The sequence below is a fragment of the Parasteatoda tepidariorum genome, chromosome 10 (genome assembly GCF_043381705.1).
Source record: "Parasteatoda tepidariorum isolate YZ-2023 chromosome 10, CAS_Ptep_4.0, whole genome shotgun sequence".
Classification (NCBI taxonomy): domain Eukaryota; kingdom Metazoa; phylum Arthropoda; class Arachnida; order Araneae; family Theridiidae; genus Parasteatoda; species Parasteatoda tepidariorum.
The window spans coordinates 86,159,645-86,174,480 of record NC_092213.1 but is presented as its reverse complement, the minus strand read 5'-3'; the positions used below and the strand labels follow the sequence as shown (position 1 = coordinate 86,174,480).

The 14,836-nt window shown below is 28.4% G+C and overlaps 1 protein-coding gene across 1 annotated transcript in view; it reads right to left on the bottom strand.

Annotated features, from left to right (window-relative positions):
- LOC107456081 (spindle E) overlaps positions 1-14,836 on the bottom strand; it is a 153,037-nt gene that overhangs the window by 51,859 nt on the left and 86,342 nt on the right. Inside the window, exons 18-21 of the mRNA XM_071186577.1 lie at positions 14,129-14,192; positions 10,041-10,104; positions 4,282-4,386; positions 3,245-3,349 (exon numbers count right to left, since the gene is read on the bottom strand). Of these exons, the coding sequence (XP_071042678.1) occupies positions 3,245-3,349; positions 4,282-4,386; positions 10,041-10,104; positions 14,129-14,192 (338 nt within the window). The remainder of the gene's footprint in view (positions 1-3,244; positions 3,350-4,281; positions 4,387-10,040; positions 10,105-14,128; positions 14,193-14,836) is intronic.

Here is a 14,836-nt window from a genome sequence, read left to right as displayed (position 1 = left end):
ATTTTGATGTTTTATTTTGTAATATTTTTTTAAATATAATTTTGTGTGAATTTTGATCTCAGTGTGAGATATTTAAATCACGTGAATAAGAATCGAGATATGTAATTTTAAATCACCTGGATATGACGGGAGATGCATAATTTTAAATCCAGTATATGCAATTTTAAATCGCATTTACATAAGTACAAAAATTCATAAAAAAAAAAGAATTTTTTTCAGAAATCCGAAAAAAATTACCTTTTTTCAGAAAAGCGGAATTCGTTTATGTATATTTATATATATATACATATATATAAAGCAGAAAGAAGAAAAAAAAAGCAGAATGCCACCAGAAAGCTGAAAAAACTAATCCTTGATAAACTATAAGAAAAAACTACTTTTATACTAAGTAATTTTACATTAAATTATATAGTATAAAATAGTGTATCTGGATGCCTCTTTCCCAGACGCTTTTTAACAATCAAAATAAACATCTTTTCTATAAAAGAAAGAAGAAAAAAACCCCTATTTTTTGCAACTTTGAGAGAACCAGATGCCATGTGACACGTGTTCTTTACTTCTTCTAGCTTCTATTGATGCCTAGGCAAAATTTACTACTGTTTAGCGGTACCTTCACAAATTCAACTTTAGGAAAAATGGTAGTTTTACAAAATACCTTTTCTTAAAATTTTATTTTTTTGTCCTGTAAGAAACGATAAATTCATATTTTTGTATTGATTTTTTTGATATAATTTTCACAAATGATGTCTAAATTTTCTTGAAATAGATACACCTCTCAGAAAACCCCTGTGTATCAACCCATATATCACCAGAGAAAAGTATTACAAAGACAGGGTTGCTACTAAAAAATGGAGGGAAAAAAAATTCACTGTGTTTTCCCTGTTCATATTTTTTATACGCAATATATTAAGAGGAAACACAACCATTACTGTGCTGTTGTGTCAGCAATATTGGACTTACTATATTTATTAGCTTTAATTGCTGGAAAAACTTATGAAAAAAAAAAGGAATAGCTGAACATACTTAAATAATACTATAGTAAATGAAATACTTTAGTATAGCTGCATGCTTACACAGTGCTTTCACTACAGCGCGAGAATCTCGCATATTTTTTTCTTTTCTCGCGTTAAAAAATGATTACCGCGAGAAATTCGCGCATTCTATAAATCAATTTCAAAATTCGCGAATTTCTCGCATTTTGGAAAAAGCTTCGAATTACGTCATTTAGAATAAAATCCGTTTCACTTTTCTTCCTGGATCTTCATTATTTTCAACACTTGCCCCGTTATCCAGCTTCCCTATTTACCAGTAGGCATTGTTCAGTACCTTTTCAAACAACAGAACACTACCCCTTTCAGAACACATTTTTCTGCAACCACATGTTTACTGTAGGTATGGTTTTTCATGTAAGACGTTCAAATTTTTTTATGCGCTAATGTAAGATGGACAAATACCTAGTAAAGGCAAAATCTTCTATGATGATGCAGCAAAAATATTCAATGCTTTAAAAAATAGAAGACGTTAAAAATGTATTATTACAAAAGAAATATTTTTTCCAAGTCTATTTGTATTTTTTCAGTTTATAGAAATCTCACTTAACTTTCTGAAATCTCACCCTGTTTTTGAGAAAGGGTGAAAAATTATCACCCATTTTTTTTCTATGATGAAAACACTGTTACATATACCATAGATTACGGAGGAAACAGAACTTTTGAATAGAATTATGGAGAGAAAAAAAATCTTTCTAGCATTTCTGTAGAGAGGAAATTTTTACTCCATTATTCTTTATTTTTAATTCCTCTCAAATAAGGATAGAAAAATCACGAACATTTATTTTCTTTCTGATGCGCGAAAAAGGCATCGTTTTAAGTAAAATGTCAGAGGGGAAAAAATTTAGAAAATTTCTGCAGAAAAGAAAAAAAATTTTCTTATTTTTTTTTTTACTTTCTAGAGGAAAATTCTTTCTGCAAGAACTCTGCAACGTTCTGCGACAATATCGCTGAGATTCTGCCACAAGGGTGTTCTTGTGTGAGCTATAGTGGGCTAACTATATTTATGAGTTTTAATTGATTGAACAACAGCTGAACATACTTAAATAATGCTATAGTAAATGAAACAGTTTAGTATAGCTGAAATATCATGGATAAATATCCCATAGGTTACGCTTTGAGTGGTCGCCATTTTTTAAAAGACAAAATTCCTTGTATTTTCACAGTTTGTAAAGAAAAAAAATAAAAACTCCCGGTATTTTTAAAGGTTTTCCCTGTGGAGTGGCAACTCTGGAATTAACTATTAAAAAAAAAAACTTAAAAATTTTAAATGGAAATAAACCTAATGAAACTATAGTTTTATTGGGTTTTAATAACTTAGTTACATGATACATATTTACAACAGTTAGATCATAGTATTTAAAAACATTATAAAAAGGAAATTAGTTAACACTAGTAATAGCATTTTGTGACTGACTGGTTCGAGGGACTAATAAGTGTCAGTGTTTATAGGGTCCAAGGCAGATTTTAGTAAATTTAACTTTGACTACTTGACTTAAATCTAAATATACATTCACTAACAATATAAACATATAAACTACCAATACACGTCAACTAACAGGAATGAAGGTGAGCCAAACTCAAAAATCCTGAAACTTTCTTGAGCAAAATCATTAATGACTTATTTCAAAAAATTTATGTCTTTATAAATTTAAATCATTGATATTTTCACAACATGAAATTCTAAACAAATTATATGCAGCATAATTTAAATTAATAATTTTTTATGAATTTACTTTCATCTCTAATCACTTTTATTATTTACCAGAAAAAAATATTTACAAACGAAAGAGATGCCAAGTATAAATTCTAGTTCTAATATTTTTAAATAAAATATACAAGCATTTTTAAACATAAATGTGATCTTTTGATTTCTTGAAACTTCTGTACCTTGGATTTCAGGATCGTGATAAACGAAAAATCCGGAAATCGAAGCAAAATCATCTCTGGGAATGTGTAGAAATCATTAAAGAATAAAGAGCTGAGTGCCAAAATTTATAGTTAAAAAAAAAATATGCAGTGTTTATTTTACAGAATAACTACTACATATTAAAATTGAAGATAAAATAATAGTTAATTAGAAGTGAAGCTTTTGAAGTACATAAAAGTTGAATAATAGTGGTACTTGAGCATAAAAAAAACAATTTTCAAACTTTGAATTTAAAAATATTAAAAAAAAGAAAATTAATTCTTACTTTCAATACAAGGACGGATTTTTCGTCATGTTTGAAAGAGTGATGTTCTGATCTTATGTGCTGCTTTTCAAGACGACTTTTGATCTCTTTCACAAGTTTATCCACCTAACATTGCAAAACATCAACAAAAATATATTCACATAAATTGCAATAAAAAAAAGCAATATAAAAGAATAAGAATGAAGGAATTTTATAAAATTTGGTGTGCAACCAAACAATATTTTTGTTTAAAGAGAAAACTCAATTTGCATCATTGAAACTTCCATTTGAATTATCAATGAAGCAAAATTACATTTTGGTTGGAAAAAAAAAGACAGGAAGAAAAAAAAAGTTCATTTTATAAAAAAAGCTCAAATTATTAATTAACAAAATAAAGAAAGCAAAATTTTAACTTACAAAAGAAAATAAAAGCTAACAATTAAAATAAATTATTTAATTATTAATAGTTATGTTGTTGTTTCTAATTGCACTTGCCACAGGGGTAAGCCTGCTCGGTGAAACCGAGCAAATTTAAGGCAGAGTGTGCATTTCTTGTTTTCCAGTGGCGCCATCTATGGCCAAGAATTCGTCTTCTGCCACACACAAGTCGCACCCATTTATAGGGCGGGCCCATTCATTCATCCGCAGATCGTAATTTTGACTTGAATCAGAGAGCGATCGATCTCCTATCCAGTACCCCCAGAGGTTTTGATTTGTTATCGAAACATGGAAGACTTTGCGACTCGACAGATTTAACGTGCATCAGTCCCCATTTACTACACGGGGAGTCTTCGGCCGGCGGGGTTCGAACCCACGAACTCTCGGACATGGATCCAGCACCCTACCGACCAGGTTATCCCTGTCCTCTCCAAAATGGTGAAGGAATTTAGTTCATTTAAATTTTCAAATTGATTGATTGGCACTTGCGTTGGGTGCATTCCAAGATTCTCCCAGCATGCTTAAATAATTTATCATTAAGTACCTATTTTGTATTGTAGAACAAAATTTTTGAAGTAGTGCATGGCATGATTCAACAATTTAAAAAAAAAGCAACTTACTTCATTTATTCTTCTGATTTGAATGAAATTAGAGGATGCCCATTGAGCTTCGGTTTTGCCACCTGGTCTCCTAAATTGGCCTTGTTGACTCAGTTGCTTCCACACCTGTCAACACAATTAGGTGAGTACCACAAAAATAAATAAAAAAAATGAAAATCTAATTTGACAGAGTCGAAGATATTATTTTCAGGGTGCATAGCCAAATCTTTCAACAAAAAATAAACACCTTTTAAGCACTTTTTAAGCCCCTAAAAAATATTTTTAAGAACAATATACATTGGCAAAATGCAAAATAGTTTTCATGATCATGATAAAATAACTAGTTTCTGATAAAGAACTCTTTTCTTGATTATATTAGCCCTTATAAAAAGATAGAAAAATTTTTCGGTTGATTTTTAGAAGGAGGAAAATGAAGCCGGAAATAAGTGCCTCACTATGACTGATTATACTTCTGGCAAGAAGGTAACATTTTTGAGAGTATTCAAAGGTATCAGAAGAAAAATATGGTACTACAAATACCTTTTTAATCATGGTTTCCCACTCAATTGACATTTCAATTCATTTTACTTGTGCATAGTTCTTTTGCTTCAAAAATACAGTATTTAAAAAAACATTACAGGGTTTCCCACTCAATTTCAGGAAGAAAAAAAGTTCCCTGACTTTTCCAGGTATATCAGGTAAATTTCAATGGAAATCAATACCATATTTTATCTATGCTACAAAATTTTTCATCAGAAAAATTTTGATTCCTTTATTTGTAATGCCAAGTATTAGATTTTCTATGTAAGATAAATACTATATGAGGAAGGAAGCATTTCAGTTTGTCGAAAATGTGACATTTTTACAATGAATAATTGTAATAGATGTTAGAATTATTTAACTCAAATCTGAACAACTGAGTTACTGACAATTTTAAGAATGTTTTATTCAGGTATAGTGAAAGAAGTTTCCAGGTTTATGTAAAAAAATTGCAACTTTCCCAGACCATTCCCTGATTTTTGGAACTGAAATAAAATTCCCTGACAATTCCAGGTTTTCCCTTATCTCCCGTGGGAGCCCTGCTTTATAAATGACAATATTTTCATGATTATTTTTGGGGAACCAGTTAAATTTTTTTATCACAAAAATTATTTAGGGTCTTCCTTAGTTTTCAGGGTTGCCACTCATATCTGTAAAAAAGAATTTCCCTGCACATAATATGCGAATATATTCACTGCACTCTTGTGAACTATATTAGGATAACATACTAGTCTTTGTTGCTGGAAAAACTTAGAGTAATAACGAACGGCTCAACAAGAAACAAATAATGCTATAATAAATTAAATAACATAATATAGCCCAATTGTCATCGTTCAATAACTGAACCATCGCGTTGAGACGTCTGCATTTCTTAAAAGAGAGAAACAAGAAATAAAATGCCTTGTTTTCTTCCCGATTTGTAAAGAAAAACTCAAAATCCCCTGCATTTTCCCTGTTATTTTAGATGATTTTATATTCCTTGTATTTTCTAGGTTTTCCCTTTTGAGTGGCAACCCTGTTTTTGTTGATTTATTTGGACTCTTTGTGCACCAAATTAGGTGTGAATTGGATTATAATTGGGGATTTATTTACGCATTGTGCTATTCTGCTTCATGTATAGATAATTTATCCCATTGAATAGACTTAGGTAGCTTTAACTTTTTAAATTCAACATAATTAATACAAAAAAAAAATATTATTTACAACAAATGAATCTTAAAAATAATGGCTAATCACAAACAATCATTTTAGAAGGTTGCCATTCAAATCTGGAAAGAAAAAAAAATCCCTGTGTTTTCCCTGTACACAATGTATTAAGAGGGAAGAATTACTGTGTGCTCTCGTATGAGCTATATCTTAAATCCTGAAGGGGAAAAAAGGAAACGCTGAACTTACCTAAATAATGATTTAGAAAAGGAAATATAGTACATCTGAATTATCGTTCTTAAATATCCCATAGAGTGGTCACCATTTTTTAAAAGACAAAAATGAGAAACAAAATTTTCCCAGTTTCTAAAGAAAAAATCAATATTCCCAGTTGTTTTAGGTGATTTTTAAACTCCCTGTATTTTCCTTGTTCTCAAGGTGGTGTGGCAACCCTGTTTTGTGCATATCAAACATTATTCTGTTATGATCATTGATCACAAATTATCTTGCTGACTTTCAACTTCAGAAATTTATAACAAAGCAAGGACTTGTTTTGAAAAAATTTAGACTTTTTAAAAAAATTAAGGAACTTAAAAATAGAATTGTTTATCATCAAATACATACATACCACCAGTGATAGTGCCAATTATTTATCTTTCTTAAAAAAGGAAATCAACAAATAAAAAAAATTAATAAAAACCAATTTCATTATATTTTAAGTACTGATATAATTGTACTAATTAACAAGGCTCGCCAAAGTAGGGCCAGACAATTCCTGCAAACTTATTTCTTTTTGAAACATTTTCAGATTGTTAAGGGTTCAAGACATTTATGAAACTAATCCTTATTCCACTTTTAATGATTTCACTGATATTGAATTTTAAAATTAATAGCAGAAATTAAGATTCACATTTTTTTTCCTCATATATTACAAAAAATTATAAATAAAAAAAATTGGGAAAAACAAGTTTCTACTTCTCGTTTCTGGACATGCATCACATATTGAGTTGTGGATCAATCTTGCTAAATATTCAATTAAGCCCAAAAAATTCTGTATTTCTATTAATAAAATGTTTAATTTGTAAGGGTATACATTAAAAGAATTAACAGAAAATTGATAAGGTTCCTTAATTAACAAATACTGATAAATTAATTATTTTTTCGTCATTTTTAGATATTAACTTTTAATATTTTTTTATTATCCTCTATCATTCTTAATATTCTCTACTGTTATTATGATTTGATATTTTATTTTCAGTACAAATTAACAGTTTAAAACTGAATATGGTATTTTTTTATTATAAAGTAATCCTGTAATATCACCTTATTAGGTAACGTTTTATAAAAATACACTGAAAAATTTTATGAAAAACATATTGAAAATGGTATGTAACTTATCAGTTTTGAAATTATTACTAAATAGCAAATGTATTTATATTTACTTTTATGAAGAGCTTTACATAAAATTATTTCCAGGCAAAACTGTTTTTAGGAATTAACTTTACATAATATTATCTAATCAATCTGGCGAAACACATGAATTTTAAAGCAACCAAAAGTTAAATCGAAATTAAACAGTATTTTAAGTTGTAATTTTAACGGAATAAAATTATTATTAAAATCTTAGTTTGAATTTGATTCAAATTGACATTAATAAAATTTTTTTTTGATTTTTTAACACATTGACAGCCGTGTCACTGGTATTGAGATGCAATTATTTGTGAATGATATTCGCATGCATTTGAAAAGATATTTCACAGGAAGTAACAAAAATATTAAATTGTTATAAAAGTAATACAAAAATGATTTATTAAGAAAATTATTGTGAGCCTCATGAAAACTTTCCTATTCTCTGCTATTTGACACACTAAGAAATAAGTTTTCCATTTTGCTTTCTGAAATTCCAATGAATTAGGGTAAAGATTTTAACTCCTCTTTACTCATTAGACTCAAACTGATTGAATAAAGTGGCAAGATGAGAAACAAATGTGAAGCAATGGACATAAGACACACGATACCATAGAAACAAACGGAGCAAGATATTATTTTTGTGACTATCAGAGACTCGCATTACTAAAATATAGACAGGAGTACTTAGCAAGATATAATTCATAGAGTGGTACTCATGGCCTAAAGGAGATTTCGCTGTAAATGTGTGCAGCAGTTAATTGAGTAGATTTAAATTTTTATATAACAATCAGCTTATTCTTAAGAAATAAAAATAGCATAAAAATCTAAAACTTTAAACAAATATTTTACATTGTAATGAAACAAGTTATAAATAGTTACCAAAGATTTAATTTTCTTGTTAGAAGCAAATCATGCATTCTTCTTTAGTACTTAGGAATGAAAATTTTAAGTATTTTTGAAAAAACTTGGGGTTTTCATAAAAAACCAAATAAATCCTAGGTTTTTGATGAAAAACCTTGGTGGGATGGAATTTTTCAAACTTTGTAAATTACAGATATGTTTAATTTTTAGTACAATCATGAATTTTAAAAAATATTACTGCTTCCTATAAATTTACAGTTATACAAATATTATACAAATTTAAATAATATTATATTTAAATTTGAAATAATTCTAAAGGTTCTTGGAAATAGTTTTCATTATGGATTCTAGTTAAAAATAATTTCTGATAGGGTTTTACTTTGTTCATATAAGCGGATGTGCTACCAGTAAAACTGAATTTCTAGAATTATGTTGATTTTGAAGGTTAGTGTAGGTTTCTACTTAAATACATTAGAACTCCCCCCCCCAAAAGTACCATCTCTTCGATGTGCAGCACCCCCCTTATCCGCTCTCTATTCTTTTCTTTTAGAATGCTTCACTCTCCTCATGGAGTATCATTCTAAGCAAAAGGAAGAATATATTAATGGAAGAACCAATATATAAATGTAAAGACATGCTTTCTTTCCTTTGCCAGTAGCCCCCTCACACACGTCCCTTCTTGTCTGTCTAAAATCCTCTACACGGTCTTAGTTTAGGTTATAAAAGAATGACTTTTTGTTTTAAAAAATTGAACTGAAAAATTGTTCGGATCAACTATGATGCTGAAAAATTGAGGACTTTTAAAAACTGTGTACCAAAATAAAGTACCTTTAAGGGCCATTATTTTCCAAAAAAAAACTAAGCAGATTTAAAGACTTTTTAGGTCCGTGGGAACCCTGAACTCCTATTTTTTCATTACTATTTACAAAAAGAAGAAGAAAAAAAAAACTATTCAAAGTTCAACTTAGCAAAAGAAGATTAGGGTATTATTTAAGAGGTCACAGTATCTTTGCAGCAATTTTTTTAAATAAAGGTATAATGTGGATGCTTTACATGCTAATTTAACTTATCATCAATAACTTATCTTCAAAAAATAATTAAACTGTTTAATTTCGTTTAAATTTTTTAAAAAATTTGAAAAAATTCAAAATTTTTAAATTTTTAAGGCTTTTTTATTTTAACATATTTAAAAAATTTTTTTTTTTTCTTTGTGCTTACAATATTCATCTTAACAATTTTGTGCATTTATTTGTTGATAGATCAATTAGAATATTTTTTATAGATTATTTTGTAAAAAAGTAGAAAAAAAAGGTTAAAAATTCCTGTTAGGTACATATAACATGATGTAAAAATTGTTATACCTCATAAAATGCTTATTCAATGCACAGTTTAAATAAGTGTAATATACTTAAGATAAAAAAGTTTACTTCAAAGATTTATCTTAAATAGAAAAATTCCTTAGGGATTTAATTAAGATTAAAACACAAAATTATCATCTATGAGAAAAAGCACTTTAAAGCTTGTCTGCTGAGCAAGTTTCTCTAATAGGACAATCTAAAATCATTCATTAGCTTTTTAAAAATGCAGATAGAGAGATGATTTTTTTTTCAGTGCATTTGAAATAGTTTGAAGTTTTATAATAAGTAATAAATTTTTTTCTGATATTTTGGTCATTTTTTGGGTACTGTGACCAATTAAACTAGTCAGTGAATTGGAATTTCGTACATAACCATAAATTTTATTTTATTAACATTTTTAGACGTTGCATTTACTCAGTTTTATTCCATAAATACATTAGTAATAATTATTAAAACTTTACTTACTTTATAAGCATTTAGATAAACTAAACAATCACTGAAAGTGCTATCATCCCAGGCAAGTCTGGACCTGAAAATTACAGAAAAAGAAACCATTTACTACTAAGTCAGGGTTGCCACAGAAAAAATTGAACAAAATAGTTGCTTTTAGTAGCCTAAAACATGAAAATAGTAGCCAAAATAAGAACAAAAATTAATCAAAAATATGGCTAAAATTTTGTTAATGACTTAATTGTCATATACCCTGACCCATTCAGTCAAGTTAGTGGCAAATATGATAATTTTTATATAAACATAAATGTTTTTATATATTTATTTATATATATATATATATATACTTATNACACAAAAAGTGATCACTCAAATTCGAAATTCATGCATCGTAATATTGTATTAAAAATTGATATATATATATATTTTTAAATCATGCAGAATTAATTTCATAGCAATAATCATTGAAAAGGCGATCGTAAATGAAATAGATTTACAATGGAGTCTATGCAGATAAAACAAATTAAAAAGTGAAGACTCAAATTTGCAATTCAAAATTTTCAACATTTATTATTATTTTTTTTAAGAAAAAAAAAAGTTCAGTGTTCAGAAACTTTCTTGTGGGGTGCAGATTTTCCACCCAATTTATGCCTTTAAAAAATAAATCTTCGCGAGGGGTTCAGAAAAGTCTCCTTTACCTGAAAATATTTGCTTTTTTAGCCTTTTCAGGTAAAAAAAGTTGCCATAGTCGCCTCATGCCAAAAATAGTTGCATTTTAGTCGCCTGTGGAAACCCTGCTAAGTTCTAGACCAGGGGTGGTCAAGCTCCTTGATAGTCAAGTCATTTTTCAAAATTTGAAATTTTTCCCGAGCCACAATTAAATATGTATTTAAAAGGTATGCAAAAAGGTATAAATTTTTTTTTACATAAATTATATTTATTGAAAACATATAAAAAAAAAGTAAAAGTACAAAATATGTGTATTGAATTTAAATATTAAAAATGAAACACATTTATTTTACTTTTCTTGATAATTCTTTAAAATTTGGTGAATAATTGGTGACAGCACTTCTCAGTAATTCTTTGAGATGCTGGTTAGTTTATACTGATTGGTGGTTGGATTTCACGAATTTTAAAGCTGAATAAAATGATTCACATAAGTATGTTGTTCTGAAAATTGAAATAATTCGACAGGCAGTCTTTTTTAATTCAGGATATTTCGATTCTGGTACAAATTTCCAAAATTCAGTAATCAACGTCGACTTATATTTTCATTGTAGAGCTTGAACGTCTTGCATCTCTATTAATTCTAATTCTCCAGATGCTTTTTGCGTCATAATTATATTAGAAATGGAAAACAGACCTTGAATTGAGCAACGTTGCACTTAGTATTTCATATTTGTTCTCAGTAATTTAAAATACATTTTGAAATACATACGGAACGATAATAAATTTTTAAAATATAATAGCACAAAAATGAAAAAGGAACTCGGGTACGTTTATCAAGAGCCAGAAATAATCCTTCAAAGAACCGCATGTGGCTCGCGAGCCGCAGATTGGCCCTTCCTGTTCTAGACATTCATGTTTTATTGAAAAGCAGCTCAATTACCTAATTGACCATGTTAAAAACCCATCTAAACCAAACTTTCAACATCCAATAGCATTTTGCTTATTTGGGGTTTCACCTGAATCTGGATTAAGGATGTGCTGACTTTTCAGCTGAGTGTAGTAGGACATAGAGATGACATTGGCATAGTTGCCAATCTTAGGAAACAAAAATTAGGAACACTATATGTGACAAAATTATACGCACCAATTACGAGAGTAAGACAAAAATTTAACTATTAAATAATAACATTAATAGACATAATATATTTAAATACCTTATGTAAATTAGTAAAAAAAAATTATATACACTATCTTTTGAGGGAAATTTATAATGTTATTTTATAATTAGGAATACCGGTAAAATAGTTAACAAAAAAAACATTACCTATTAATATATAATTATTCTTCTCCAAATTATAAAACAGAGGTAAATATTAAACTACATCATAAACAAATATTTCTGATGCAAATGTTTAAATACTACAAAACAATTTTTAAAAAATAATAATAGTTGCTTAAGATTCAATTTAGTGAAATGATCAGCAATAGCTATTGAAATAGTATTTCCCAATAAAACGATACTAAAAATTACTTCTGCACAATAATCATGATTGCGGCGATCAGAACAAGGGATTGGTTTAAAAGCAAAAATACAGCAATTTTACGAAAATTCGGAATTTTTATAAAAATATCAGATTTTCAGATTTGATTTAAAAATTAGGAGCAAATCCGAAAAATTCAGGACAGTTAGATGTTACGGCACGCTAACAACATAACAGTTAGATGCACCACGATCTTTCGATACAACAATGTTTCACATTTAATACTGCGTAAATTCGTACTTATAAGTTGCATTTTTTTTAATAATTATTTCTCAATATTTAAAGACATGGATGTCTGGAAAATAGCGGTGAAAAAACATTGAACGGCTGGAGGGTTTTCACACAAATCTTGAAAAAATTCCCTGTGTTTTACCTGTACATATTATACACAATATATTAAGAGGAAACACAAAAATTACAGTGTTCTTGTGTGAGCTATATTGGGTTAACTATATTTATTAGTTTTAATTGCTGGAAAAACAGCTGAACATACTTAAATAATGCTATAGTAAATGAAACAGTTTAGTATAGCTGAAATATCATGGTTAAAAATCCCATAGATTTACGCTTCGAGTGGTCACTAATTTTTAAAAGACAAAAATAAACAAAATTCCCTGTATTTTCCTAGTTTGTAAAAAAAAAAAAAAAAAAAAAAAAAAAAAAAAAAAAANTCCCAGTTTGTAAAAAAAAAATCAAAATTCCTTGCATTTTCCCTGTTGTTTTAGGTGATTTTTAAATTTTGCAACCCTGGGCAGGATTCATTGTAAAAATACATACAGGGTTTGCACACATTTAATTAAAAGAAAACCCTTTTATGAATAAGGGATTCAACAACGCAGTTGATTCTCAATCACATTCGGATTCATTGTGTCAGCGAAACGATGAGTCACAATGCAAAAAGGACAGGGAAAGACAACGATCCTTGCCGCAGCTATTATGGCAAACTGAAGGAGGAAAATGGTCTTCGTGTGAGCTAGCCGAAATCTATGTGCTAACGGGAACAATGCTCAACATCGTGCGTGTAGTCATTGAGGCCAATGATACATCGAAAAATTTCATACAAATCTTGGAAAATCCCAATTTCCGATGCTTCAAAAAATTGCCAATCTAAAAATCTACTATTTTTCAGGGTTTATACAGAGACCAGAAGAAGAAATTCAAGGAGTATCCAAGGAGTCCAAAATTTTAAGGACTTATCAAAAATTTAAAAACTTTGTGTAAAAGATAACTAGACAGTTTTTTTTCTTTAAATTAAAAAGCAGTTATTATAAGGAACTTGCAAAAATGTATATTTTGCATAAGATATTTTTTTCCTAGTCCTTTTGAAATAAATCTTGACTTTGTCAAACTTCATCAAGAAAAATAAAGTCATCATTTTCACACATAAATAAATACATAGTACAGATGTTAAAGATTAACATAAAAACCTACTAATCGTATATTTTTAAATTTGAATACATAACAAAATCTAAAGCATTTTATACAAAAAAAAAATCACAGTAAATAATTAAGTTTGCTTTGTAACATGTAAATTTCAAATTATTTGCTGTTATTTTTTCTTCTAACTCTAGCAATTCAATTTTTTCTTTCTTATTAGGTAAGTTTTTCTTAAACTATTAGATTTGGACAGCTAAGTCATATCATTTCGTTTCCCTGCTTGGACAGCAAATTAATCAGCGGACTTAGTAAGTTCATCTATGCAACACAATAATCTAAGGAGTTTCTAAGGACTAATTTTGAAATCTAAGTAGTTCCAAGTACTCTTTGGAGACTTTTTCATTTCCAAGGAGTTTCTAAGGAGTATAAGGAGTCAGTACAAACCCTGCTTTTTACAATCAAAACTGCTTTAGTTTAATCTAGCAGCACTGATAGAAATGATGATAATGAACTCACTTGTAAGCATCTAAAACTTTTTGAAATGGTCTGGAAAAAAAGCTCTGCAGAGACAAACTAGCAGCTACAAATAAAGATGGAGAAGAAGAAAAAAAAACTCATTAAAGAGAAACAGAATAAAGCACATCAAACATGACAAGAAAATAGACACAACTTTTTTAATAAATGGAACTTTTGATGCAACAACTCACATATTTGAGCATGCATTAATCAAAAAAAATATAAATTACTCCACAGTTTTAACTTTTCCTAAATTTAACTTTATTTCAAATATAGTTTTTGCAAAAATGATTTATGTCATTATCCCTTTAATAATCAATTTTAAATACAGGGTATCATCTCCTACATTTTAGATTTTCAAATTCATGATTTTCCATGACTAATTTCAAGAATTTTTCATGACTTATCAAAATTGCTATTTTCTCCAACAAAAACGCAATTTTTTTTTTTTCCTTCTGCAGAATTATATTCTAAAGATACTTTACTTGTTCTTCAGGAAGGAAAGAAATACTCCTGATTTTCCTGTTCATTTCGGAATAAAAAATATTCGCCAATAACTGGTTTGCTTCAACTAGAATTTGAAATTGATAAAATTAAAAAAAAAAAAATAATAATAAAAATTCTTAAATCGCAGAAGAGAGTATAAAGGATAAATCGCTCTAGAAATGATATTTTTTGAAAGAACATGATAAAATCATTTTATATTCA